The 23,598-nt window shown below is 57.2% G+C and overlaps 1 protein-coding gene across 5 annotated transcripts; it reads right to left on the bottom strand.

Moving 5' to 3' along the window:
• Positions 1-16: 16 nt before the first annotated feature.
• Positions 17-22,974, bottom strand: MLLT6 (MLLT6, PHD finger containing). 5 transcript variants are annotated; one of them, XM_044746143.2, is made up of 20 exons: positions 22,726-22,974; positions 21,428-21,507; positions 20,700-20,754; positions 20,353-20,462; positions 19,266-19,369; positions 18,921-19,014; positions 16,204-16,371; positions 15,465-15,563; positions 12,719-12,938; positions 11,566-12,180; positions 10,921-11,102; positions 10,587-10,695; positions 9,323-9,389; positions 8,973-9,118; positions 8,275-8,472; positions 8,084-8,172; positions 6,615-6,964; positions 6,098-6,188; positions 4,423-4,779; positions 17-3,851 (listed from the first exon to the last, which is right to left on the bottom strand). In XM_044746143.2, exons 1-20 carry the CDS (start codon positions 22,832-22,834, stop codon positions 3,810-3,812), a joined length of 3,285 nt encoding a protein of 1,094 aa, XP_044602078.2. In that variant the 5' UTR covers positions 22,835-22,974; the 3' UTR covers positions 17-3,809. The 5 variants fall into 5 exon arrangements, with proteins under 5 accessions (XP_044602078.2, XP_070339221.1, XP_070339220.1 ...); XM_070483120.1 differs by having other exon boundaries at positions 12,800-12,938; XM_070483119.1 differs by having other exon boundaries at positions 16,204-16,368.
• Positions 22,975-23,598: the final 624 nt, after the last annotated feature.

Below are 23,598 nucleotides of genomic sequence, written 5' to 3'. Positions count from 1 at the left end.
CAGACAAAGCAGGGTCTCTTAGGATTTTTTTTTTTTTTTTGTAAAACATTCTTTTATTAAAAGAACAAGTGCTGTTTACGAACCGCCCTTCGTACAAATAACATCCGTTATACAAAGATACAAGATCCGGGTTATGCACAATTCCAGGCTTGGAGGTGGCAGGAGTGGCCATTGCCTTTTGGGCTGAGGATATAAAGGTTTTAGAAAGAATGAAAAAGGAGCCCCTGGGTTTGCGAACTGCGGCTTCCCCTCCCTGCGCCCTGGGAAGGGTCTGCTACATTGAGACAGGATGGGATGGAAAGAGGGGCACAAGAGTGGGAGTCAGGGTTTGGGTTCTCCAGTCCTATGACCCAAATCCCGAAGTGAAAAAAAAGGCAATAAAGTCACCCCTCGGTCCCCAACTTTTCAGTAGATCAAGTCAAAATGGTCAGGAGAGGCAGACACTTTTTGGGATTGATGTGACCAGAGGGAGCCAGGGGACTGTGCCCCATCTTCCTCCAAATTCCCAATTGAAGTGACCTTGATCCCTCCATGCACCTCTCCCTGACAAAATAAGTGGGATAAAGGAGAATCAGGAGCAGGCTGCCTGCCCCTAACTCTAGTCCACTGCACAAGGAAGATGCTGGAAGCTGGCACGGGGAGCCTGTGCCTTTGAAAATCTGTCCATGTTTCCAGTTTGGGAAAAGAAGTGTGGGGAAGGTTACGCTTTCTCAGAGCTGGCCCCTGGCTGTGGCTCCCCTCACTGGTCTAGGCCCTTCCCAGGAGTGCTTCCTAGAACTCAGTACAGGAACAGGCAGGGGTGCTCTCATCAGCCTCAAGGTAACGGCACCTGGAGCCGGCAGTAGACCCAGGAGCCCGAGGGGGAAAACTCACACACAAATAAGAAAACCTCAAAAAAAAAAAAAAAAAAAAAAGGCAAGCTTTAAAGTGTCATTGTCTATAGAGAGGATCCATCAGCTCTGAGCTAAGACATCAGTGCTACACATACCCTCCCAGCCGGGGCACAGCCCTGCACTCCACTCACACTGCACATCACACACACAGGGACAGATGGACAGCCTCATGGAGGTGGTACAGTGGGGCGAGAGAGCCAGGACCAGGAGGCCAGGGTCCTGAGGGCTGGTCCTGGCTCTGTCCGAGCCTCTGCTCCTCCTAGGCTTGGATCTATCACCTGCGAAACGAGGAGCTGGCTCAAAGGACCTCTAAAGACAGGTCCCTTCCAGCTCTGACACTCAGGCCAAACAGAACAGCGGCCCTGCATGCATACCCACTCATACCTTGAGCTGAGGGTGAGGACACAAAGCTCCACTCTCATGCATTTTCAAGCTCGACTTCCGCCCTGCAAACCACATCCCTCCCCTCCCCTAGACAGAGCCATCTACAAGTCTGCGTCCCTTCTCACTCTCCATCCAACTTCACCCTGGAAAAAGCGACTGAGGCTGGGAGAGGAGGGTGAGGTCAGTATAGCCGTCCCCGCCTGGCATTGGGACCCTGCTCCCTTCTGAAGATCTCCAGACCTTTCCTATTATAAAGCTCCCTCAATTGAACAAAATGTATTACCTCTCATGCCCCCCACCCCCCACCCCGAATCGAGGGACAGCACCAATCCATACCCAGCCTGGGTCCCTTCTTCAAATCTAACCTGACTACCTGACGCTGCACCCCAGCCTGGGGAAGTTGGAAAACATACTCTTGGAGATGAGAACCCCAGACTCTTGGGTGCTGGGAGGGAGGGAGGAGGTCTTGGTTCCAGTGCACTAAATCATGCCACCACGGCAACCTTGAAGATTACTTCCCTCCCACCCAGAACAGAAGTGGACTTCAGCTCTAAGTGGGCCAGCCGTGGGTGAGGGCATGGGTGTGAATGAGCAACTCTTCTAAGAATCTCTGAAGGTTCTTCTTCTTTTCAATGGTCTGGGGTCAGGGAGTTAGAGAGCTTAACAGATAAAGATGAATAAAATGCTGAATTCTATCATTTCTTTCTAACTGATATTTAGCATTAATAAAAAGTGAGTATTTCTGAGGTCATCACAATTGCCTCCCCCCTCCCCCCAGCCCTTGCAAGTGCCTAAGAAATTGCCTCTGAAGGATTCCCACCCACCCCCTCCATTATCAGCTCCCTAACATCTTACAAAGTCTTATCAACAGGAATATTATTTTCAGTATCAGAAAAAAACCAGTTGAGCAGCACAGGCAAAAATATATCTGCACTACGTTTCTGTCGTTGCCAAAAATATACACATCTTCTTTTCTTTATTTAAAAAAAAGAAACCAACAACAACAAAAACCCAAACAGAAACACACACACAAAAATCCACACATGCAAAGAGACTGACAAGACATGAGCATCAGGGAAAGCTGGAAACGCCTTCTCCCGGCCCCAACCCCAGTGCAACTGAAACAGACACAGGCTTCAACCCTGCCCCTCTCCTGGCTGTCCCGCTGCCCCTCCGCCTTGCCACCAAAGGCCCTGGGCAGGCGGGGGACTCTTTAAGGTGAGACTTTCCCACTACAGCCCGGGGGAAAATAGCTGGTGGGTGAAGGGACAGTTGTTAGGTCAGCTTAAGCTTAAGTGTCCCCTGGTTGTGGGGGGAGGTGCAGGGGAGTAGGCTGGTTAGTTCTGGGAGGGAGGTTTTCATTAAAGGAAGTGGCACTTTACCCCCACCGCCCGCCCCTTGCCCCATCCCCCAATCCCCATCCCTGGGGCTCCCCTTGTGCCAGGGAAGCAAGACCAACTATCAGTGGGGGAAGGGGAGCTCTGAGGGGGCACTGAGACTATGCAGGGGCTGGGGGAGGGAAGGCAGGATATTACCCTGATTCTAAGCCCCCAGGCCCCATTACTCTCCAATATTGGAGTACTGTTTCGGTTTCTGTTAACCATTCATGCCCCAGAAAGGGACCAAAGTTGGGGAGGTGGGGAGGGTGCAAACAAGAGCTGGGAGCCCCCCCTCTGGTGCTGCCTCATCTGAGCACTGCTCCTATCCCTGCCCTTAGCTGCCCCAGGTCCAGGGGAGACACACACATGCACACGCAAGCACGCACACGCACACACGCTCTCTGAGTCAGGCAGCTCCATCTCCCCAGCCTCAGCACTCCTAAACCCAATAGTGCAAAAAGGGGCGGGGCACCAAGTGGGCTGGGCCTCTTCCCCCTGCCCTCCCCCAACCCATCATTGGGGAACCAGAGGTGGGGAGGCTTGGGCCCAGTTTGATGCCATCCTGTCCCTTCCTCAGTCCCCGAGTCTGTGGGCTTTTACAAGCTCAGCTCGAGACCCTTGTTGGGGGGCAGGGAAAGGGGACGGGCCAGAAACAGTCCAAGGGATCCCTCCTGCCATCTGCCCAAGTTGGGAAGAAACTGCAGGTAAAGTGGGGCCACCCTTCTTGGTAAAAGACTTCCACTTCCACGCAGGGGCAGGCCCAGGGCCTACCCGCCTCTTCTCCCCACTCAAGTGCTGATCCATTTTATGTGGAGGGTCCAACCAACCCCCACTTATGCCATGGCCCATTCTGCTCTCTGAGACCTCAAACACTCACTGAGAGTGGGGGCTCCTAGGCGGGCTTGGAGCCTGTCCTCCCTCTGAGCCCCTCACAAAGGGGTCAGTGCAGAGAGGGAAGGGGCCAATGGAAGGGGCTCGCCTCTGGTCTCAGTCCTCGCTCGGCACCAGGAGTGCCTCACACTCCCCGGGCCTCAGCACAGGATGTGGGCTGGGGCTCTCCAGTGTCTGGGCGCGGGTGCCTGCTCCAGGCTAGGACCCCTCAGGCCAGGATCTGCCCCCTCCACTTGGAGGGTCAGGAGGGCCATGGGTGGATTTAGCCTTTTTCCTGGTTGGCTGAGGCTCCTTTGTCAGCGGTCTGGAAAGAGAGAGGGAGGCTGCGGGTTTGGGAGGTGTCTGGTCCTAACACCCAGTTGAGAACAGCTTCCTGGGTCAAGGAAGCTGTTGTAGGCTGCAGCGAGGGAGCCCAGCTGATGCTCCTGGCATGGGCTGTGGCAGGTGCACACCAAGGTCAACGTGTGTGTGGGGAAGTCACCCTGCACAAGGGCACCCAGCTAAGCAGGCAAGTGCCAGCCAAGGCCAGCACCCTGGGCTCTGGCGGTGTGCTGTCAGCAGAAGGAAAGAGGGAGGACCTTTCTCGAAATGGCCCACCCAGAGCTTCATTTTTTCCTAATCAGTCCACTCAGAGAGGAAATAGCCTTTTCTAAAGGTCCTTCTACTATTAGCTCACACTCAGAGCGTATCTTTCCTGGATCTGCAGGAGGGCACCCCCGTGCTAGCAGAGGCCCCGGGGTCTGGAGCAGGGCGCTTGGCCAACCTAAGGGTGGCCTCCTTCCTCCTTCTGATGATGCCTCTGATGTGCTTTCTGATGATCCACCTCTGCCTATCCCAGAGAAGGAAGACAGGACAGCCCAGGGCCCCTTACTCACCCCTCCTTTGGGGCCATTGCCACTGCCGTCCGCCCCTGACAGGCTGAGGAAGGGGTTGGTCTGGGCAGTGAGGACTGGAGGTCCGCCTGCTGCTGCTACTGCTGCGGCCGCAGCTGCTGCGGCCATGAGACTCGTGTTGTTGCCGAGTGAGGGAGCCACCAGGGCTCCGGCGGGCAGCAGGGGTGGGGCAGATGCTGTGGGCAGCAGTCCAGGGGTGCCCGCGGACAGCAGCGGCGTGGAGCTTCCTGCCAGCAGGCTGGCCATGGGCAGCTGGGAGCCCCCGGCCATCTGCAGCCGCTGCAGGTCCCGCTTCTGCTGGATCTGCTGGATCATCTGGTAGACAACAGTCTGGTGTTCCTGCGAGGGGGCCAGACTGCTCATTGGCCAGTGGTCCCTGGGGCCAGCATGCCCTGCTTGGCCCGGGCTCCATGCCATCACAATGGAACCATGAAGCAGGAGACCCAGGAGACAGTCAAGGTTCTGTCTCTAACTCCCTACTCCCGGGCCTCAGTTTTCCCATTTGAACAAAGGAGTGGTTGCATACCATCAGTGTTTGTCAACTGGGGTACCACCGGCCAAGTGCAGGATATTCAACATCCCCAGGCCCATTCCCTCACTAAATCAGTTCCTCAGTTGCTATGACAACTGAGGCCCTCAGGGGTGGTATGACCCCAAGTTGAGAAATACTAAACTAGGTCAATAGTTTTCAACTCCCTCCCTTTTTTTGTTTGTTTAGTTTTCATTTAAGATTCATTTATTTTTGCATTGCATCGGCAAAGCATTTTCAGTGTTCCAAAAACCAAAACAGCAGACCAAGGTTTACCTTAAGAAATCTTGCTCCTACTCCTGTTCCCACCTGGGTCCTATAGGCAACTAGCTGAATTGGTTTCTTTTTTTTTTTTTGAGGAAGATTAGCCCTGAGCTAACTACTGCCAATCCTCCACTTTTTGCTGAGGAAGACTGGCCCTGAGCTAACATCCATGCCCATCTTCCTCTACTTTATACATGGGACGCCTACCACAGCATGGCTTGTCAAGCGGTGCCACGTCCACACCCAGGATCTGAACCGGCGAACCCTGGACCGCCAAGAATCGGAACGTGCGAACTTAACCACTGCACCACCAGGCCAGCCCCTGAATTGGTTTCTTGTGTATCTTTCTAATGTTTCTTTCTATGAAAATGATTATTTTTTTCCATTTTATCAATTCCCTCCTTTTTAGAAGGCAGAACAATTTCCTTCAAAGGAAATCTTAGCAGAACCCGGCATACGAGAGAGAGACCCAAAAGGGGCTGCTCTGGTTGAGGGGGTGTCACCTGCTCAGCCACCTCTCCACAGTGACCCTGAAGTTGCTCTCTGAAGATCCTTGGGGCTGGGACTGGAAATGCTCAGTAACTGAGGACTTGCGCCCTCCCGATCCTCACACTAGGATGTGCTCTGGGGCTACTCCAGCATCCCCTCCCCAATGCCCAGGGGCCCCTGAGAGCAACCTTTTTCTACTTGCCCCCACAGGCTCCACAGGGGCCAGGCCCTGGCCCACAGGTGCAGTATCAGCCCTGCCTGGGGCTGCCCTCCCTCCCTTCTACACCTGTCCTCCCCAGGCTGGCCCAGACCCTCTGAGATGGGACCTTCCAGCAGAGGGAGAGCGGGGAGACGGCCTGGGAAGAGAGGAGTTACCGGGGTCAGCTGTGGGGAGGCGAGGAGCTGCTGGAGCTGCTGGAGCTGCTGCTCTTGCTGCTGCAGGAGGTGTCTCTGCTGCTCCGTTAGGCTGAGCAGGGGGACAAAACACAGACCATGGGAAGGGACAGGGAAACACTCCTCCCCCCCGCCAAGTTCCTGGGCTCCCTCAGACCCAGGTGGAGAGAGGCAGGGATGTGCGATTTTAGAGGACTAACGAGAAACAGAAGAGCTCAGAGAGGGCAGCTGGGGGGAGACAAGTGAGATGGAAGAAGGTTGCCAGGAGGAAAACCTAGATTGGGTACAATAAATCAACAGATGATCTGAACCTGGAGAGCTACCATCCAGAGGACACTCCCATCTAACATGCAGGCAGTACCCGAGGCAGGAGGTGACTAGATTCTACAGCCTGTGAGACTGGGGGACATTTTGCCTTTTGGGGGATGGTGGGTGTTTGGGGGAGTCCCTCCCAGAGCCAGCCTCCCCGTTCCCCTCCCCAGGCTGAGCTCTCCCTCACCTGTTGAGACAACCTGGTAGCTGCAGCGTGGGGGCCCCGCCAGCCTGGCTCAAGCCCGCAGGGTTGGGGGCGGCAGCCCCATTCAACCCCCCCAGGAGCCCATTGAGGGGCAGGGCCCCGCTGCCCGCCAGCCCCCCCAACAGCCCCTCAGCCATGGGCATAGCCCCCAGCCCCGCTGCCCCGGGTGCCCGGCCCAGCCCATTCTGCGGCTGGGGCGGGAGCGGGGCAGGGGCCCCAGGCAGGGCCAGGGGCAGAGTAGCGGGGCTCTGCTGGAGCAGGGGCAGCGGTGGGGGCGTGCTGTGGAAGGACAGCGACGAGCTGCTGCGGCTCGGGCAGCCTGAGTGTGGGTCCTGGGGAGGGAGGGGGAAGGGAGGGGTCAGAGGGCAGGGGGCCAGCAGGACTTTTCTGGCCCCCGGCCCAGCACCCATCAGCATTCTCACAGAGCATAGTCACCCCCACCTCACCCCCAGGCAGAGCCACCCAGGAGGAAGAAGCAGGGCCAGGGTAAAGGCTAAGAATCCAAATAGTCTTCGCAAATCATGTCTACAAGTCCCTTCGTGACAGCAGTGACCCTCTCGTGAACCAGACCCAGGATCGCTGCTGCTGCTTGACCTGTCCTGTCTTGTCATTCCCACTTCATGGGTGAAGCCACGGATTCTTAGACTAAGTAACTGCGGTCAAGAGAACAGCAGCCAGAGCGAAAAGCTCAGGTTCAAATCCTATGTCCACAATTCCTATGTCCACTATTCCACAGGCTTGGGTGGCTTCTCTGCCTCAGTTTACTCCCTCAAAACATGCATGTAACAGTGGTACCTACTGCATAAGGTCACTGTGAAGACTAAACAAACCAATGCTTTAAAAGTCTCACACAGGAGACATGCCCTCTGTCATCAAAGGGCAAGTGTGCAATTAATGTTAGTTATTATTGTGATTATTATGGCCCATCAGTCAGTAAGGGGCAGGGGAGCAAGAAGCCAGTTTGTTTGACTTCAATAATAACCACAATGTAACAATAGCAACTACTCCCCCAAACTCCACCAGTTACACAGGGACTGTTCCGTGTGAGGCACTGTAGTGAACGTTCGCAAACACTTCCCAAGGAGGCCCTCCCTAACCACCTCCTATCTACAGAAGAATCCACCCCCATTCTTCCTCACAGCCCTCAAAGTATTTCCATCTTAGCACTTTTCCAGGTCTGTAATTCTCGGTTGTTTTCTTGGGTTTAGCCTCTCTTCAGGAGCAGGACTGTGTGCGTTTCCCTCACTGATTGTTTAGCCAGTGCCTGGCAGTAAGTAGGCACCTCGTGATTATTGCTTATTTAAGGAAGGAATGAATGGATCAGTCAACCAATCGCTCAGCCAATCACTTCCTTGCCCGGCCTCCAATAGCTGCAGGGTGGAGATGGGACCAGGAGGCCCTTGCGCCTTCCCCTCCTGCCCGTCCCCCGTGCCCCTCCCCGCGGCGCCCACCTCGGAAGACGTGGACAGCGAGTTGTCCAGGCCGAGACTGTTCTTCCCCGGGGGGCTCTTGCTGGTGCTCAAGGAATCACTGCTGCCGGCTGAGGAGGGGCATCAGGGAAGGAGGTCAGGGGCTGGAGTCGAGGCCACTTTGGACCGCCCGCCAGAGGCCCCCACTCCCAGGCTGGGTGGGATCCCCTTACCTTGGGGAGGCAGGCCATAGGGCCCAGGGACAGGGCCGTTGGCGGGAGGCAGGGCGGCAGGCAGGGCGGGGAAGGGCACAGAGAGCTGCACGTTGAGAATCTGCAGTCGCTCCTTCTTGGCTGTCAGGCTCAGGATCTGCTCCTGAAGCCGCTGGTTTTCCTTCTGCAGTGCGTGTAGGGCCTTCAGCATCTCCACGACTGCAGAAAGAGCGAGAGCGCCTGAGCCCCGCAGGCCCGGAGGGGCGGGGCGCGGGCTGGGGGCGGGGCCAGAGCGCCGGGGGCGGGGCCTGGGGCGGGACCTGGCGGAGGAAATCGGACGAAACCTAGAAGAGAAGGCGCCGGCTACCGAGGGACACAGGTGAGCTTCGAGAGGCGGGACGTGGGGAGCCGGAGGTGTGAGGACTAGGGGCGGGGCCTGAGGGTCGCGGCCTTGAGATGGGGAGGGAAGAGGCGGGCGGAAGTTGGGGTTTAGTAAGGTAAGGTCCAGGGGGCGCGAGGGCCAAAGGCGGGTGCAGAGGGGGCGAGGCCGGGAGCAGGGCTTAGCAGGGGTTAAAGGTGAAGCTGAGGTTGGCAGGAGTTAAGGCTGGGGCGAGGCCGAGGGACGGAACCTTAAAGACGTTTGGGGACCTCGGGGAGAAGGGTGACCGAGTCTGGGGGTGCTTGGGGTGGTCCCCCAGCCCAGCGCCACCCCTCCTCACTGTTGACGCCGGCCTCGCCGTCGCCCTGCTTCTCCAGCAGCTGCTCCATGTTAGTTGTGCCGGGGGCCGCTGGGTCTAACTGGCTGCCCCCACAGGGTGCAGACGCTGTCTGGTCGAAGAGTGCGGGGAGGCTGCTGATGGGGGACCTGGGGTCGGAAGGGAAAACCGGGCTCAGGCTTACCTCACGCCCCGACTCCAGTCTCCCTCCCTCCGTCCTCTCCCCTCAGGGGTTCCAGTGTGTTCCCTTCGGACCCCCCTCCCTCCCTTGCCCGCCTCTCCACCCCCTCCTCACCAGGTGTCCCTCCAGCCCCGCTCCCAGGCCCTCCCCCAAGCCGCTACCCCTCCCTCACATGGAAGACAGACTCTCCTGGGGGGAGGTCCCCCGACACCGGAAGCTGCAGTCCTCCAGGTCTGGCTCTTGGAAGGAGAAGGGGGCAGGGATCAGCGGGGAAGGGGTGCCATTGGCCTCATGGTCCCCGCCTCGAAAGTGAGTGCGGGATCTGGGACCTTAACCCAGGATCTCCCAACCCCAGACTGGCAGTTCTAGCTTGTAAGGCGCTGGGGGCCCTGGCTTGGAAACCTGGCCCCTTGGGAGGCAAAGCTATGGGATCTAGTCTTCCCCTTTCTCTAGGCAGAAAGGCTCCCACTGTCTGGCCACTTTCAGATCCACCTCCCAGTTTCTTTCATGGAAGCCTCAGAGTAATAGAAATTTGGAGTCTAGGCAGTCCTGGGTTGAACCTGGATCTGATACTTACCATGTGACCTTGGGCTTGTAACTAACCTGTCTGAAGTGACTGCTGTGTGGCTTAAAATAAGGTAATAGGTAAATGTGAGGTGGTAAGCTGAAGGGTTTAGCTGCCTTGCAGAAAGCCCTTAATAATTGTAGCTGTTATTAGTTTTGTGCGACTTTTTATAGTCATAAACTCACATGTTAGTTGGCAAAACCCTTTGTTGGGCCACACAATTCCGTTCTGGGTTTTGGAAAATATAGTCACCCTACTCTCGGGTTCTTTTCTGGAATTGGATTTGACCCCTTTAAGAAGGCCTACCTGAACTGGCGGCCGAGAGGCAAGCCCCGCCCCCTAGCCGGCCAGGTGGTATTTCTGCACCAATCAGCTCTCTGGGGCTGGATTAATTCTCTAGGGAAAGGGAGGGGCACTTGTGACCCGCCCCCTTAACTCCTAAATACCCGGGGAGCAGCTGCCCAGCGGGTGGGTTGTCTGTAAACGCTGATCCCAAGGACTCACTAATAGGCCGGCGGCGGGAGCTATGCTGCAGCCGTGAGCAAACTGGGCTTGGAGTCGGGAGGCCAGAATTTGAGTTCCCCTATGTCTTTGCCTCCTTCAACTGCCTTGAGCAAGTCGTTATTCTCTGTCTTTTTCTTCTGTGAGATGGAACAGTAGTAATTCTTCCCTGCCCTGCCTGTCCCCCTAACTGGTTTTAACGTAAAAGTGGTTTGCTGTGTGTGAAATATTTTCTTTTGGTAGGGTGGGCAATAGCCAGAGGGAGGGGGCAGCCAGAAAGCCCTCCCATCCTTTCTTGGGTGACATGCAGATGATGGGTGCCCCTCAGGCCTTTGGGAAGAAAGGGGAGTGGGGTCAGAGACTCACATACCTGTGTGGCTGCTCTCAGCTTGGGTGAGGAGGGGGTTAACGGCACCCATGGGTGTTCCAAAGATGTGGGTAGAAGGGAGGCTAAAGGTAGAGCCAGCCAGAGAAAACACCTGAGGGAAAGGAGGTAGAGTCCAGCCCGGTGGTTATTCTTGGATCTAGGGCACAACTGTGTGTACCAGGGTGGAGGGGACCAGGTGTGCTGGGGAGGAGAGACAACCAGAGAGAAGTTCTGGTGGTGATCCAGCCCAATCTCAAAATCCCATGGAGAGCTGGGGTCCTCGGCAGCCTGTCCCCCACCTGCCCAGGGATGGAGGGGCTCAGGAGTAAGGCCTCACCTGAGTGGTGGAGATAGAAGCAGAGGAGGAGGGGAGGGTGCTGGTGAATGGGGAGCGGCTGAGGCGGGGGAGGGCCGAGGTCCCTGGGGGCCCCAGCAGGCTGGAGGAGAGGGGCGTGCTGCAGACAGCCCGCAGCATTCCGCCACCGTGGGAGATGGGGTCCTTATTACTGGTGTAGATGCCTACAGGCACAAGAAGGACAAGAGGGAAGCTTACAGTCACCACGTCCCCAGGCCCCTCCTCAGTCAGGTGGCTGGGACGGCCCCTCCCCAATGAGAGCACTCCTCTGGATCTGGCCTCACATACCTAACTCTCTTGCTGCAAAGATGTCACTTTTTGCCTTGGTGACATCTGCTTTACGTGCCTGCTTATTACACTGCCCTGCCCAGGCCTGAGGAATTCCCAGCTTTTCTAATTCCCCACCGAAAACTTGGTAAGTCCTACTGGCAGTCTATCCTGATCTCTCCCACTACAACTATGCAGAAGATGGCTAGGGAGGAGTGTCTTAGAGGTGACTGTCATCTCCATCCTTTATCCCTGCCCTTTGGAGCAGTTTCTATCACATTTCCTTCTAACTGCATGTTTATGCCTCTGTCCCCATACTAGATTGGCATGAGATGCCTTCTGTCCCCAAGGGTCACTAACCTGCCCCCAGCAGGGGGGACTCCAGGCTCAGGCTGGGCAGGCTCCCGGAAGGCCCAAAGGTGCGGGAGGCCAGACCACCCAGGCCGGAGCTGACCAGGGAACCTCCAGAGAAAGGTGAGGCAGCGGTGGCGGTAAAGCCAGCCAGCTGGGCACCTGGCAGGGAGGAAGCGGCTGGGCCCCCAGTACCCTCCTTGTTCCGGCTGCCCTTGGGCCGGCCTGGCCCATGTCGGCTCCTCTTGCTGGCTTTGTGCTTCTTCTCTTTCAGGCCTGTCTCAGGGGTCTCCTCGGTAGGCGCAGGGGCAGCGCTGAGGGTGGGCATCCGCTTGTGGTTGCCTGCTGAAGCCCCGGACCCCGAGACATGGGGAGACTTATAGTCCCCAGGGGATGGGGCCCGGGTCCGGCCCGAGCTGGAGGTGGTGGTGGAGAAGCGCATGATGGGCCCAAAGCCAGAGAAGACCACCTTCTGCTCAAAGAGGTCAGCCTTGGGGGCCTCGGGGGCTGAGGGGGAGGGGGGGGCTGAAGGGGTGGGGGCTACGGGTTTGGAGTACTTGTCCTCCTCTGGCTGCTCCAGCTTGGGGAATGCAGAGAAGTCAGGCGAGCTCTGCAGGGACGAAACTGCATAAAGGGAAAACCGAATTACAGCTGGACCCCAGATCCCCTCACTCCCTCCCACTCCCAACATGCACTAGTTGGTTGGGGGTTGGGGAAGCCTGGTTTCCTGTCCAGCTCCACCACTGTCTCTGTGTCCTGGGATGAGTGTCCTCCCCCTCCAGCTTTCCCACCTGTGATAGAGTAGGAGGGGAATAACTCCCTCCCTACGACCTCACTGGACCACTGGAGAGAGTACAAGAGCTAACATTAGTGTTGGTACTTTACAGATGGCACTTTACTACACAAGTGTAGGGGATAAGGAACATTGTTCCGGGGGTGGGAGGGTGAGCCATGAGAGGGAGGGGAGGAAAGTTCCAGCCCAGGAAGGAAGGGTTGAGGGGAAGGTTTGGAGAGGAGTCACTGGGTGGGGATTCCCCCATCTTTAACTTGAACCGATTTAAGAAGCAAATGAGATGCAAACCCATATGCAGAGGCCTCTGCTAGAAAAGCTCAGGGCCAAAAGCTGTCGGGCTCCCACCTCCTCCAGGATGCCCACACTCACCTGCAGGCTGGAAGGGCCCCCCAGAGGAGGAGGAAGAGGAGGAGGAAGAGGAGGAGGAGGCGGAGGTGAAGCTGCTCACACCTTTCCCACTGCTCAGTTTCTTCCCCTTGTGACTCAGGCTATGGCTGGAAGACTTTTTCCCCTTCGAGTCCCTGCTGCTCTCAGAGGTCTCCTGAGTGCCGGCCTCGTGGTGGGAGGAGGAAGAAGCTGAGGAGGAGACCTGAGGGAGGGAGGACAGAGGAAGGCTCAAGCCCAGCTGCCTGGGCTCACCCCAACTTGGGGGTGGAGCAGGAGGACACAGGACCTGGGGCTCTACTAGGAGAGCCCAGAGTTAGCTTCAGGAAGGACTTCCAGGCAGGGCGATGGTGGTGGGAGCCCCTAGACCAGGGAAATGGGGAGGCAGCTGTGGAACTTCTGGGTGTGAAGAGAGGGGAGTGTTCTGAACCCACGGAGCTGTCTGTGCTTCACCTCAGGCAGGGGAAAGATGAAAACGGTCCCAGAGTCTGTGCTGATGTGCTCATCTGTCCAGTCATTCAGTTAAGAAATACTTAGGGGGGCTGAGAGGGCTAGACTTGTGCTGAGAAGTGGTGTGTGCGGGGAAGAGGGACCGAGCGAGAAGGAGCTGTCCTGGCCCCACCCTTGGGCCCCCCAGTCACTACCGCTCCCTCCCTGCTCACCCTGAGCTGCAGCCACCTGGTGGACACCAGTTCCCTGGTCACCCTGTGCCCTTCCTAGACAATCTGAACTGGCAGTGCCGAGCCCTCTGCCAGGAGAGCCTGTCCCTACTCTTCCTGGGAAACTTTTCGTCCCTCAAAATCCAGCTTGAAGTCCTCTCTTCCGTGAAGCCACCCTAGATACCTGGGGTGGAACAAGTCACTGTCCTCTTATTTTCAGGGCATCTCATACCCACATCAGCCATGTCAGCAACTGCCACACTGTACTGAAACATACCGTCCCCACCTCTGAGGCCCCCAGTAACCTCGCTGAGGGCGGCAGGCGGTGGGTGGAAGAACACGGGCTCTGGGGTCGGGCAGCACAGGCTGTGAGCCTGGCCAGCTCTGCTGTTGCCCACCGTGTTATGCTGCATAGTCTCTCAACCTCACTAAGCTTCAGTGTCCTTACGGGGCTCATTATGCTTATTTGGAGAGTTATGAGGAGCACAATGGCAGATACGTAGTATGGGGTCAATAACAATGATTCTGATAGTGGTGGCTGCTATTAATATACTGCAGAGACAGTGTCTTGCAGTGGGTAAGAGTGCAGGCCTTCAAACCAGGCTGCCTGGGTGCAAATCTCAATTCTACCACTTACTAGCTGTGTGCTTTTAGGCAAATTACTCAACCTCTCTGTGCCTCAGTTTCTTCATTTATTAAATGGGGTTAAAAAATACCTATTTCATTGGATTATTTTGAGGATTAAATGAACTAATCCCCAGGCACCCCTTCCATCCCCCTGTTCTGGAAGAGCCTGGCATGTGGTGAGTGAGTCAGGGCTTCATATTAAAAGGGATGGTGCCTTTCCTCCTGGTGGAGACAAGGTATTCAGTAAAGAGTGCTGAAGGAACAACTGCCAGAGGGAGGATGGATGGGGGAATGAGAGCCACCCTGTGCTGCCCCTCCCTAGGCGGAGCCCTTGTCTTTGTCTTCCTCTTTGTTCTTTTCAACAGCTGGAGTTCTGAAGGGAGCCAGATGTGGTTCTGAGAGCAAGGGAGGAGAGGGGCCAGGGGGAGGGGTAGCTGAAATGCTGGGGTGGGTGGAGGGGGATGGGCAGAATGCTCCAACATATCCAAGGGGATACCCAGATCTCTGGCCCTCTCTTTCCACCTGCCTGCAGGCCCTAAGGAAAGGTCAGAGGGCATAGGTGACAAGCTTTTCCAGGTGAGCCCTGGGAAGCAGGGTGGGGAGAGGGTTACTGGCACAGTTGCCACAGCAACATCACCCTGGAAACCTGATATCTGAGCCTCCTGCTATGATGCCCAGAGCCCTGCCAACCTCCAGAGGCAGCGGGAGGTGAACGGGGCAATAATGGCGACAGAAGGAAAGAGTTTCTCCAGTCCCCTGTCCTTCCATGGGGAGGGCGGGTGGAAGGAGGGGCAGGGAGGGCTGCTCTGGCTTGGATTAGCGACTCACTAGCCTGGGTAGGGCCTGCCGGCTGCTCATCCAGATGCTGCCCATTTCTGGAGACAGGCCTGACATACCAAGCCCTGACTGGGAAGGGTGGGATGAGTGGGAGTTTCAGGGTGCTGTCCAGGGGACTGTCCCCCATGCCACTCTGGGCCGCACTCCCAGCCCCTCCATTCTGCGTGGAGTGGGATTTTGGTTAGGCAACAGGCTTGGCATCCTCCTGACGTCGGGGAGGGAGAGAGCGAAGGGGTCCTCTCTGCCTATCTCTGGGGCACCAGGCCCCAGAAACCTGGAGAACCAGCCCGAACACTGTACCCGCAGACAAGAGCCCAGTGCTGAGGCCCTGTGTCTGGAGAGAGGCAGATGTAAACATCTGGCAGCCAGCAGCAGGGCGGTACCCCCCACCCCACCCTCACTCTCCTGGTTGGTCAGTGCTTGGTGGCACTGAGCTGCATAGGCCCCTTCTAGGCTAGAATGGGGGAGAACCGGGGTTTGGGGTGGGGAGCTGAGGCACATTAACCTGAAGCTGTGGGCGGTGCCCGGCTCCCTGGCTCACCCCGACCCCTCACACCTGGGCTCCCTCCCACTGCCGTGGCCATCCTTCCTGGTGTGGGCAGCAGTACCTTGTCAGCAGTGGGGACCACAGGCGGGGAGAGGATGCTGGGGGGTGACTCAGGCCGCTTCTTGTGCTTCTGTTTAAGGCGTTCTTTGTCCTTTCGACTCTGGGAGGGAGAGGTGACCAGATATTGGTGTTGGGGGGCAGTTTGGGTGAGGATAAACATGACATGTGGGTGGCTCAGAGAAGGGGCTTTGTGGGTGTCATCCCCCCCTACAGAGGGACTAGGGGACTTTGGCTGGACAGGAGTGGTTCAGGCAGGTTCCTCTGAGCCAACAGCCCCTCCCCCTCATTAACTGCCTGTTAAAAATAGCCTGTCCCATTATCATGCCAGTGACACAGAGCACCAAACACGTGAGCACACACCTGCAAGTGTGTCCACCTGGGACACAGAGCTGTGCAGAGGGATGGGAGCCAGGGACACTGTGACGTGTGGCACACTTACAAACTGGGCTGACACACGGCTAGACTGTGGAGATGTGTGCAAATGTGCAGGGCCATGTGTTAGGGGCTTTGCAGACACTGTCATGCCATGGGGAGGACACAGGAACCACAGGACACAAAGAGCCCCAGGGAAGCCAGGCTCTCACCTCACCCTCTGTGACCCTCCCATATCACTTCCTCAGCCCCCTCCTGGCCCTCAGAGGAAGGAAGGGGACAGGCCCCAAGGCCCTGGGGGAACCTTGTGGTGGCTTCTTGAAAGAGGTGTGAGTGTGGGCAGGAGAGGCAGACAGGAGGACTTTCACCTTCTTCTGGCCCCTCTCGTGGTGGGAAGGGTGCTTCTCCTGCTGGGTGGACGGTGAGGCTGACCGGCTTCTCCTGCCAGCGATGAAGGTACTGCTACTGCCCCCTGTGCCGCTGCTGCCTCCTCCTCCTGCTCCTCCACCGCCCCCGCTGGTATGCCGGGACGTCTTCTGGGGAGAGAATTGAGAAGAATTGCCAAACCTCTTCTCACTAGCTTAGGGAAAGGTTCCTTAAGGTCAAGTGACCCTGGGGGCCAATCCCCAAACCCTGCCTGTCACTAAGTGGATCTTGTATCCTCAACAATGCTCTGCTTGGGCCAGCCTGGTGGCGCAGCGGTTAAGTGCGGACGTTCCACTTCTCGGCGGCCCGGGGTTCGCCGGTTCGGATCCCGGGTGTGGACATGGCACCACTTGGCAAAAGCCATGCTGTGGTAGGCATCCCACATATAAAGTAGAGGAAGATGGGCATGGACCTTAGCTCAGGGCCAGACTTCCTCAGCAAAAAGAAGAGGATTGGCAGTAGTTAGCTCAGGGCTAATCTTCCTCAAAAACAAACAAAAAAACAAAAAAAACCAACACTCTGCTCAACAGAAGGGCATTCCCTAGCCTAAAATCCTAGAGTTTCCTCCGCTGGCTCATCCGGTGCACAGGTCTGGCAAGTGAGGCCCAGAAGAGCCAGGGGCATCTTGGCCCCAGCAAGGCCCGGCTAGAGGTAGGACTGGGGCCCAGGTCTCTTACTCTCCACCCATCTCTTTCCAGGGAGCCCTCTTGGCCCATCCCCAGCAGCTTGGGCCACGGCCCACTGCTGCCTCCTTCCCTGTGGTAGAGGATGTATGGGGGGCCCTCGTGGGGAGCCCCTACTCCCCTGTACTCTGCACCCCATCCTTCCCTCCAGGCACTTTGCTCCAGTCATCACTCTTTCTCCTTTGTTCCTGGCCTTCCACCACAGTGGTTCCTTCTGTCCCAAAGGACCTGCTGCCCTTAAGAAGGGGGGAAGTAAACATCCACAACAGGAAAAACTCAAATGACCCTCGTGCCGCCCCTCCTCCTAGCCAGGGCCTGCCCCCTCCTTCCCTTCACTGTTAATAGACTCCCCTCTGCCCTGTCTGATGGCTTCACCCGCCCCAGACTTGCAGCTGCTCCCTCTGAGGTCACCCACTACCTCCCAATCGCCAAATCCAAGGGGTAATTTCAGGCCTCATCTGACCCACCCACTCCCCAGCAGTGGACAGCGCTCCTACCCTGCTGAGCTCTCGGCACTCCCCTTTCTGGTTCCCTTCACACCCTGACCCACCCTACCCTGGCGGGCACCTGGGAATTCCAGCCCCATCCTTATACACCTGGGGCTGCCCTTACCACCCTGCCTGGGGGTCTGACAGCCACTAAACCTGAACATCCCCACTCGGCACCACCTATAAACCAAACTGAGCTCCCTACCTTGTCCTAAGTCATCATCAAACCCTAAAACTAAGGTGACCATATGACTTATGATCCAAGCCAGGACACTTCTGAAAATGAAAGGGGGAACTACTAATTACACCAGGGCAACTGGCACAGACTGGGACTGTCTTGGGCAGACCAGGACATACGCCAACCCTACAGAAGCTCACTGCACTCCCTGTTCCCAGCACTCTCAGGTGCTCCAGCGGCGAGAACCTAGATCGACATATTACCCTCAACTCCTCCTTCTCGGCCACCACTCCATGCAGGCAAGTGGAGCCAGAAACGGTGCTAGAGTCCAGCCTCATCCCTCCACCCCCCACCCGCCCTCGCAGCTGTCTCCCAACCGCCAACCTTGGCCCTTCAGATCCAGCTTCATAGTGGCTGCCAGAGTAATCTTCCTAAAAAACAAATCTGATCATGTTACCCTCCTGCTGACAAGCAGCCTTACGAGCCTGGGGCCTGGGGGTGAGATCCAAGCTGCTCTCCCAGTCAGACCACAGCCTGCCTCTCCAGGACGCCCCACAGCTTCTAGGACATGCAGGTCTCTCCACAAACCCGGGAGAGCACCGCTTCTCCAGCCTCTCCTTGGGCCCCTGAAGCCTGGGGCAGAAGCAAGTCCAGCTCTGGCGCTGCCTGAGCTTTTTTACCTCATGTCCTGCCTCGTCTGCCCCAAACTCCCTGTTCTGCTCACAAATTCCCTCTCATCTCAGGACTGCCCACGCCACTCTCTCGGCCTCTGATTCCTTTCTCCCTGTTATTGCTGAGTAGGCTCCTGAGGAGCTTTCAAATCAGACTTCCTGTTCTGAATCCCATCCGCCAGCGGTGAGATAAGATATATAACTTCAGTGGGTCTCAGTTTACTCATCTGTACAATGGGAAATACAGTATACCTAGTGCTTAGGGTTGTTGGGAGGATTATACAAAATAACACATGTAAAGAGATTAGTACAGAGGCCGGGGCACAGCAACCTCCGTGAATGTTGGCTCTTATTGTTTCCACCTCCACTCAGCTTAACTGCTTCCTTTTCCTTGAAGCCTCCCAGACTCTGACAGGCTGGGGCTGAGCTGTCTTCTGGGATGGACTGCGTGGTTCAGCTCTGATTCATATCCCTCAGCTGTACTTTAATTTACTCCTCATCGAATGGTGAGCTCCTCAAGGGCAGGGACTGGCTTCCTGCCATCTCTGTCCTCCTAGCACCAGGCACCAACCTGGCCTGAAGCCCACGCCCTCTGAACCAGGGCTGCTGACCCGCTCACACCTGGCAGACGAGACTCACCATCTTGCTGAAGTGGTATTTGCAGTAGCCACAGTACTTGACGTTGTCGACCTCCAGCACTTCTTCCTCACACAGCAGGCCTGCCATTTGGGCGCTAACCGAGAGAGGTCAGCCTAAGAAGGGCATGGCCCCAGAGCAGCCCAGCTACCTCCCTCCCACCCTCCTAGACCCCTACTGAGGCAAAGCCAAGATCATCCAAGAAAAGCACTGCCGTCATCACCAAAGAGACAGCAATCAGGATGAGCCCATGTAGCCGCCATCCATAGCAAACCTCAGAGGGGTTGGTACACTCGGCCAGGATCCCCGAGAACCCTGGGGGTGGGGCAGGGCAGGCAGGGGTCTCACCAGGTGACATGGAAAGCTTGTCGACATCCGTGGCGGTTACAGGTCATGCAGGCTCCTGAGGCTGCCTTGCTCTCCCGGCCCTGCTCCTCACAGATGTAACAAGTCTGTAGGACACAGTGGGGTCGTCCCTTCCTCCTATCTGAGGGATCCTTTGGCCTCCCCCTCAATTCCATCCTCTCCCCCTGATCTAGTCGGCGCTATCCAACAGAACCTTCTGTGATGATGGAAATGTTCTATACTGCACTTTCTAAGACAGTAGCCATGAACCACACAGGCTATTGAACACTTGAAATGTGGCTGGTGTGACTGAGGAAGTGAATTTTAAATTGTGTTTAATTTTAGTCTATATAATTTGTATGTATAATATTTAATAATATATAACATATATGTGGCCGGTGGCTACTATATTGGATAGTGAAATCCTTGTATGGGGAGCTCTGTAAGGCCATGGATTGTGTCTGCCTTGCTGGTGAGCTTTTTCCCACCTCTGGGCCTTTGCACATGCTGTTCCTTCTGCCTGGAACTTGGAACCCCATCCTCCTCAAGGCTGGCTCCTTCTCATCCCCAGGTCTCAACCTAAATGTGTCTTTCTTGGACCATTTTATCTAAAGTAAGCCCCCCACGAGGTAGTCTTTATTTCAGTACCCTGTTTGTTTTCTTCATAGCACTTGCCACAAAATGCATTTACTTTATTTGCCTGTTTATTGATATTTACGGTCTTCCCACAGGAGAGTGTGAGTTCAATGAGGCAGGGAGCACATGTCTTGATTAATACTGAACACTGTGTGCCTTGCCCCAGGTTTGGCACATAGTGGGCACTCAGTAAAATGTGTGCAGTGGACGAAGGAGTGAACTGCTTGTTAATGTCCACCCTCTGGCAGTACCACTGCGAGGGAGCCTACTATTCACTTGAGTTCCAGAACATGAGCAGGTGTCCATCAGCGGAAGCTGCCCACCCACCTCCTGAGTTCCCTGAAAATGTCGGTTGGACAGAATCAAATTACACGTGACGAAGAGAGAGCTGGAGGGACCCGGGCATGGTTGGCCAGGGAGGGGACTGGTACGGGGCACGGCAGGGGCCGCTGACCTTGTTGAAGCGATCATGAGGCACGTACTGCAGCACGATGGGCTCCATGGTGAGCACGTTGGCAAACTGCACCTCGGGGATGTAGAGGGCACACACCACGTGGGCCCAGCCTGGGGCGGTGTGGGGCCCGCCTCAGCTGTGATGGCGAGCCTGAGACCCCGACCCCTCACACCCCCACACTGCAGACCCTCCTCCATGGCCTTCCCATCAGATTCCAGTGCCAACCAGGGAAGGGAAACCCAGCCTCCACTCCCGCCCTACCCCAGTCCACTCCTGCCTTCCCAGGCCCTGCTCGGGGGGCCTTGCTGACCTCAACAGATAAGCCCTGGGCTCAGGGCCCCCCTCACCTCCATTGTCAGTCCTCTTCAATGCCCCGTCTTTGTGTGGGCACAGCTCACACCTCTGCCAATGCAAGGGGGCACAGGGATTTGGGAGGGGCTTTCCAAAAGGGGGTGGGGGATCTGCTGAACTGGGCCCTCCCTGAACACATTCAAAGGGCCCCAGGATGAAACGATAAGATGTCTCTGGGGAACACACAGATACAGAGAATACAGTGGTGGTGACCAAAGAGGAAGGGGGGGGTAAAGGGGGACATCTGTACAGTGACAGATAGAAACTAGACTTTCGGTGGTAAACATGATATAGTCTATACAGGAGTTAAAATACAATGATATACACCTGAAATTGATGTAATGTTATAAACCACTGTTACCTCAACTGAAAAAAAAAAAGATGTATAGGTGATGGGAGGGGGTCTAGAGGAAACAGGATTGGCCATGAGTGATAATTGTTGAAGATGGGTGATGGGGACACGAGGTTCATTATGGTATTGCCTCTACTTTTGTACAGGTTGGAAACTTTCCCTAATAAAAAGTGCAAACAAACAAGCAAACAAAAATAAAAGGCCCCATGCCGAGGTGGGGCAGAGTGAGGGAGGAGCTGAGGGAGAGATGGGGCTGGTGATAGGTGTGCAGGAAACAGGAAGTCCTGTGTGACAGGCCCACCCTCGCCTCAGCCTCAGAGTCCCCTAGCTCATCCGGGAGGGGATGCTCAGGTGTCCAGGAGGGGGACTCACCACCCTGGCTGCTCGCTCCTGAGATTCACATTTCCTGCAGAACCAGGGTCCTGTTGGCACCTGGACGATGCCATAGCAAGCTGGGGGTGGGGGAGGAGAATCACGGAGCAAATCTGTCAGCAGTGGCTTTTCTCAGAGTAACTGTGCGTAGGGGGTGAGTCTAAAGGACTAGAGCCACTTTGGGGAGGGGGCTACTCTCCTGTCTGGAGGTCACTCAATAGACGGCAGGACCACAAGGAATACCCAAAAGCACGCAGCCAGCCTTCAACCACACAACCAAGCACTCCAAGCAGAGGCGGGAAGTCTGAGTCCTTGACCTTAAACTTCTAGAAGATCCTCCCCCCCACGCCCTTTCTGGACCTGTTTCCCATCTCCTGCCTGGGACCAGTTCTCATCACCAGGAATAGAGAAAACCAAAGGGACAACATTTAAGATAGTCAAACACGTTTTGTTGTTATGGGGGGGGGGGGGCATTTCTTAAAGGGCCAGTAAGAGAAGAGGCGGGGAAGTCGGTGGTCCAGGGACCTCATCTTCTGCCTCTAACTATGAGAAGCATAGGTCAAAAGTCAAGGCCGAGGGCAGGTGCAGTGCAGGTAACCGAGACAAGAGTGGCAGGAAGAGCCGACAGCGACAGCAGTAAGGGCTGTCCCAGGAAGGGGGGTGCCCAGCTGGCTGTGCCAGACAGGCGGGAGATGCCAGCCTGCGCCCTCGGCAAGATTCCTCAAGGAGTTAACTCCCGAACCATGTGCTGCTGGGGGAAACTCCAAACCTCCCTCTTCTCGATTCCCGGCCCCCTGCACAACCGCTCTCCTATCCGCAGCTCTTCCCCGGAGGATTCCAGGAGTCCCCTCTCCCGTGGGACCCTTCTCCTCCCTTCCCAATTCCGCTCCTCCCAGTATCCGGAAGCGGGAGGGGGGATGACCCCCCCTTGACCTCTCCCTCTTGTAGCCGGGACCAAAATAACCGGCGGGAGGGGACACCTAGCAGGTAAACATTCACCCGGCAGCCCCGACACTGGCAGTGTGGGGCGCGGAGAGTGCACTCACTGCCCCCTAGACTGTCCCCAAACTCCCTCAACTTGGGGTGGGGGGCGTGGGACTGGAACAATAGGCAAGAAAACAATGCCTGACCCGGTCCTCCAGGACCGGGCGGGGGGAGCCCCCCGACGCCTCCCTTCCCTTCAGGTGGGGTGGGGGAGGGGCGCCCGAGCCCCGGGAGGTCTCTGGAGGGCGCGGCCGGGGGCGCCCTGCGCGCCCCGCCCCCGGGGTCCCGTCGCCCCCCGCGGGCCACCCCCGTACCTTGGTGGACAGCCACGCTGCACGCGTGCCCATCACAGTAGACCAGCGGGTTCTCGGCCCAGCCCCTCTCGTCCGAACATACGCAGCAGCCTCCTACCATCTCCTTCATACTCCCATGAGCTCCCTCCGGGGCTGGGGCGGGGGGCCGGCCGGCGGGGGTCGGGGGTCAGGGGGGAGGGAGGGAGCGGGGGGCCGCGCGCCTCCTCGCTCCCTCCTCCTCCGCCTCCGCCGCCGCCGCCGCTTCTTTTCTTTGCCTCCTCCTTCCTCCTCCTCGGCGTCCTCCTCCTCCTCCTCCTCGCTCGCTCTGTCTGGCCGCCCCCCCCGCCGTGCTCTCGCCCTCATGCCCCGACGGGCCCCCCCCAACAATAAGACCCGCGCGCTGGGCTCGCCCCCTCCGTGCCGCGCGCCCAGCTGCTAGGGCCGCCCGGCCGCCGCACAGCCCGGGCCCGGCGGGGGAGGCGCCGAGTGGCACATCGCGGGCGCCCGCCCGCCCCGCGCCGCCCCGCGCCGCCCGCTCACGCGCCGCCCCCCCGGCCTCCCTGCCCGGCCGCGGCCGCCATGGCCGCGCGCCTCCGCTCGCTCGCTCCCGGCCCGCCCGCCGCCCGCCGCCCGCCGCCGGGTAAAGTCTTAGGTTCAGGGAACAAAAGCCTGGCTTGGTAGGGAGCTTTTCGCTCGCTCGCTCCGCGCTGATTTTCCCTTTCTTTTCCTTTCTATGGCTGTGGGTTGGCGCTCCTGAGCCCTTCCTCTGCCTGCCCTTCCGTCTCGGTCCCGGGTCTCCGATTCTCCCTCCAGCCCCTCCGCCCATGTCTTCGTCTCTGCGTCTGTTCCTCAACCCCATAGAAACTCGGAGATGGAGACCATGGAAGGGGCGCT

The sequence above is a fragment of the Equus asinus genome, chromosome 13, assembly GCF_041296235.1.
Source record: "Equus asinus isolate D_3611 breed Donkey chromosome 13, EquAss-T2T_v2, whole genome shotgun sequence".
Lineage (NCBI taxonomy): Eukaryota > Metazoa > Chordata > Mammalia > Perissodactyla > Equidae > Equus > Equus asinus.
This window is presented reverse-complemented; position numbering and strand designations above follow the sequence as displayed.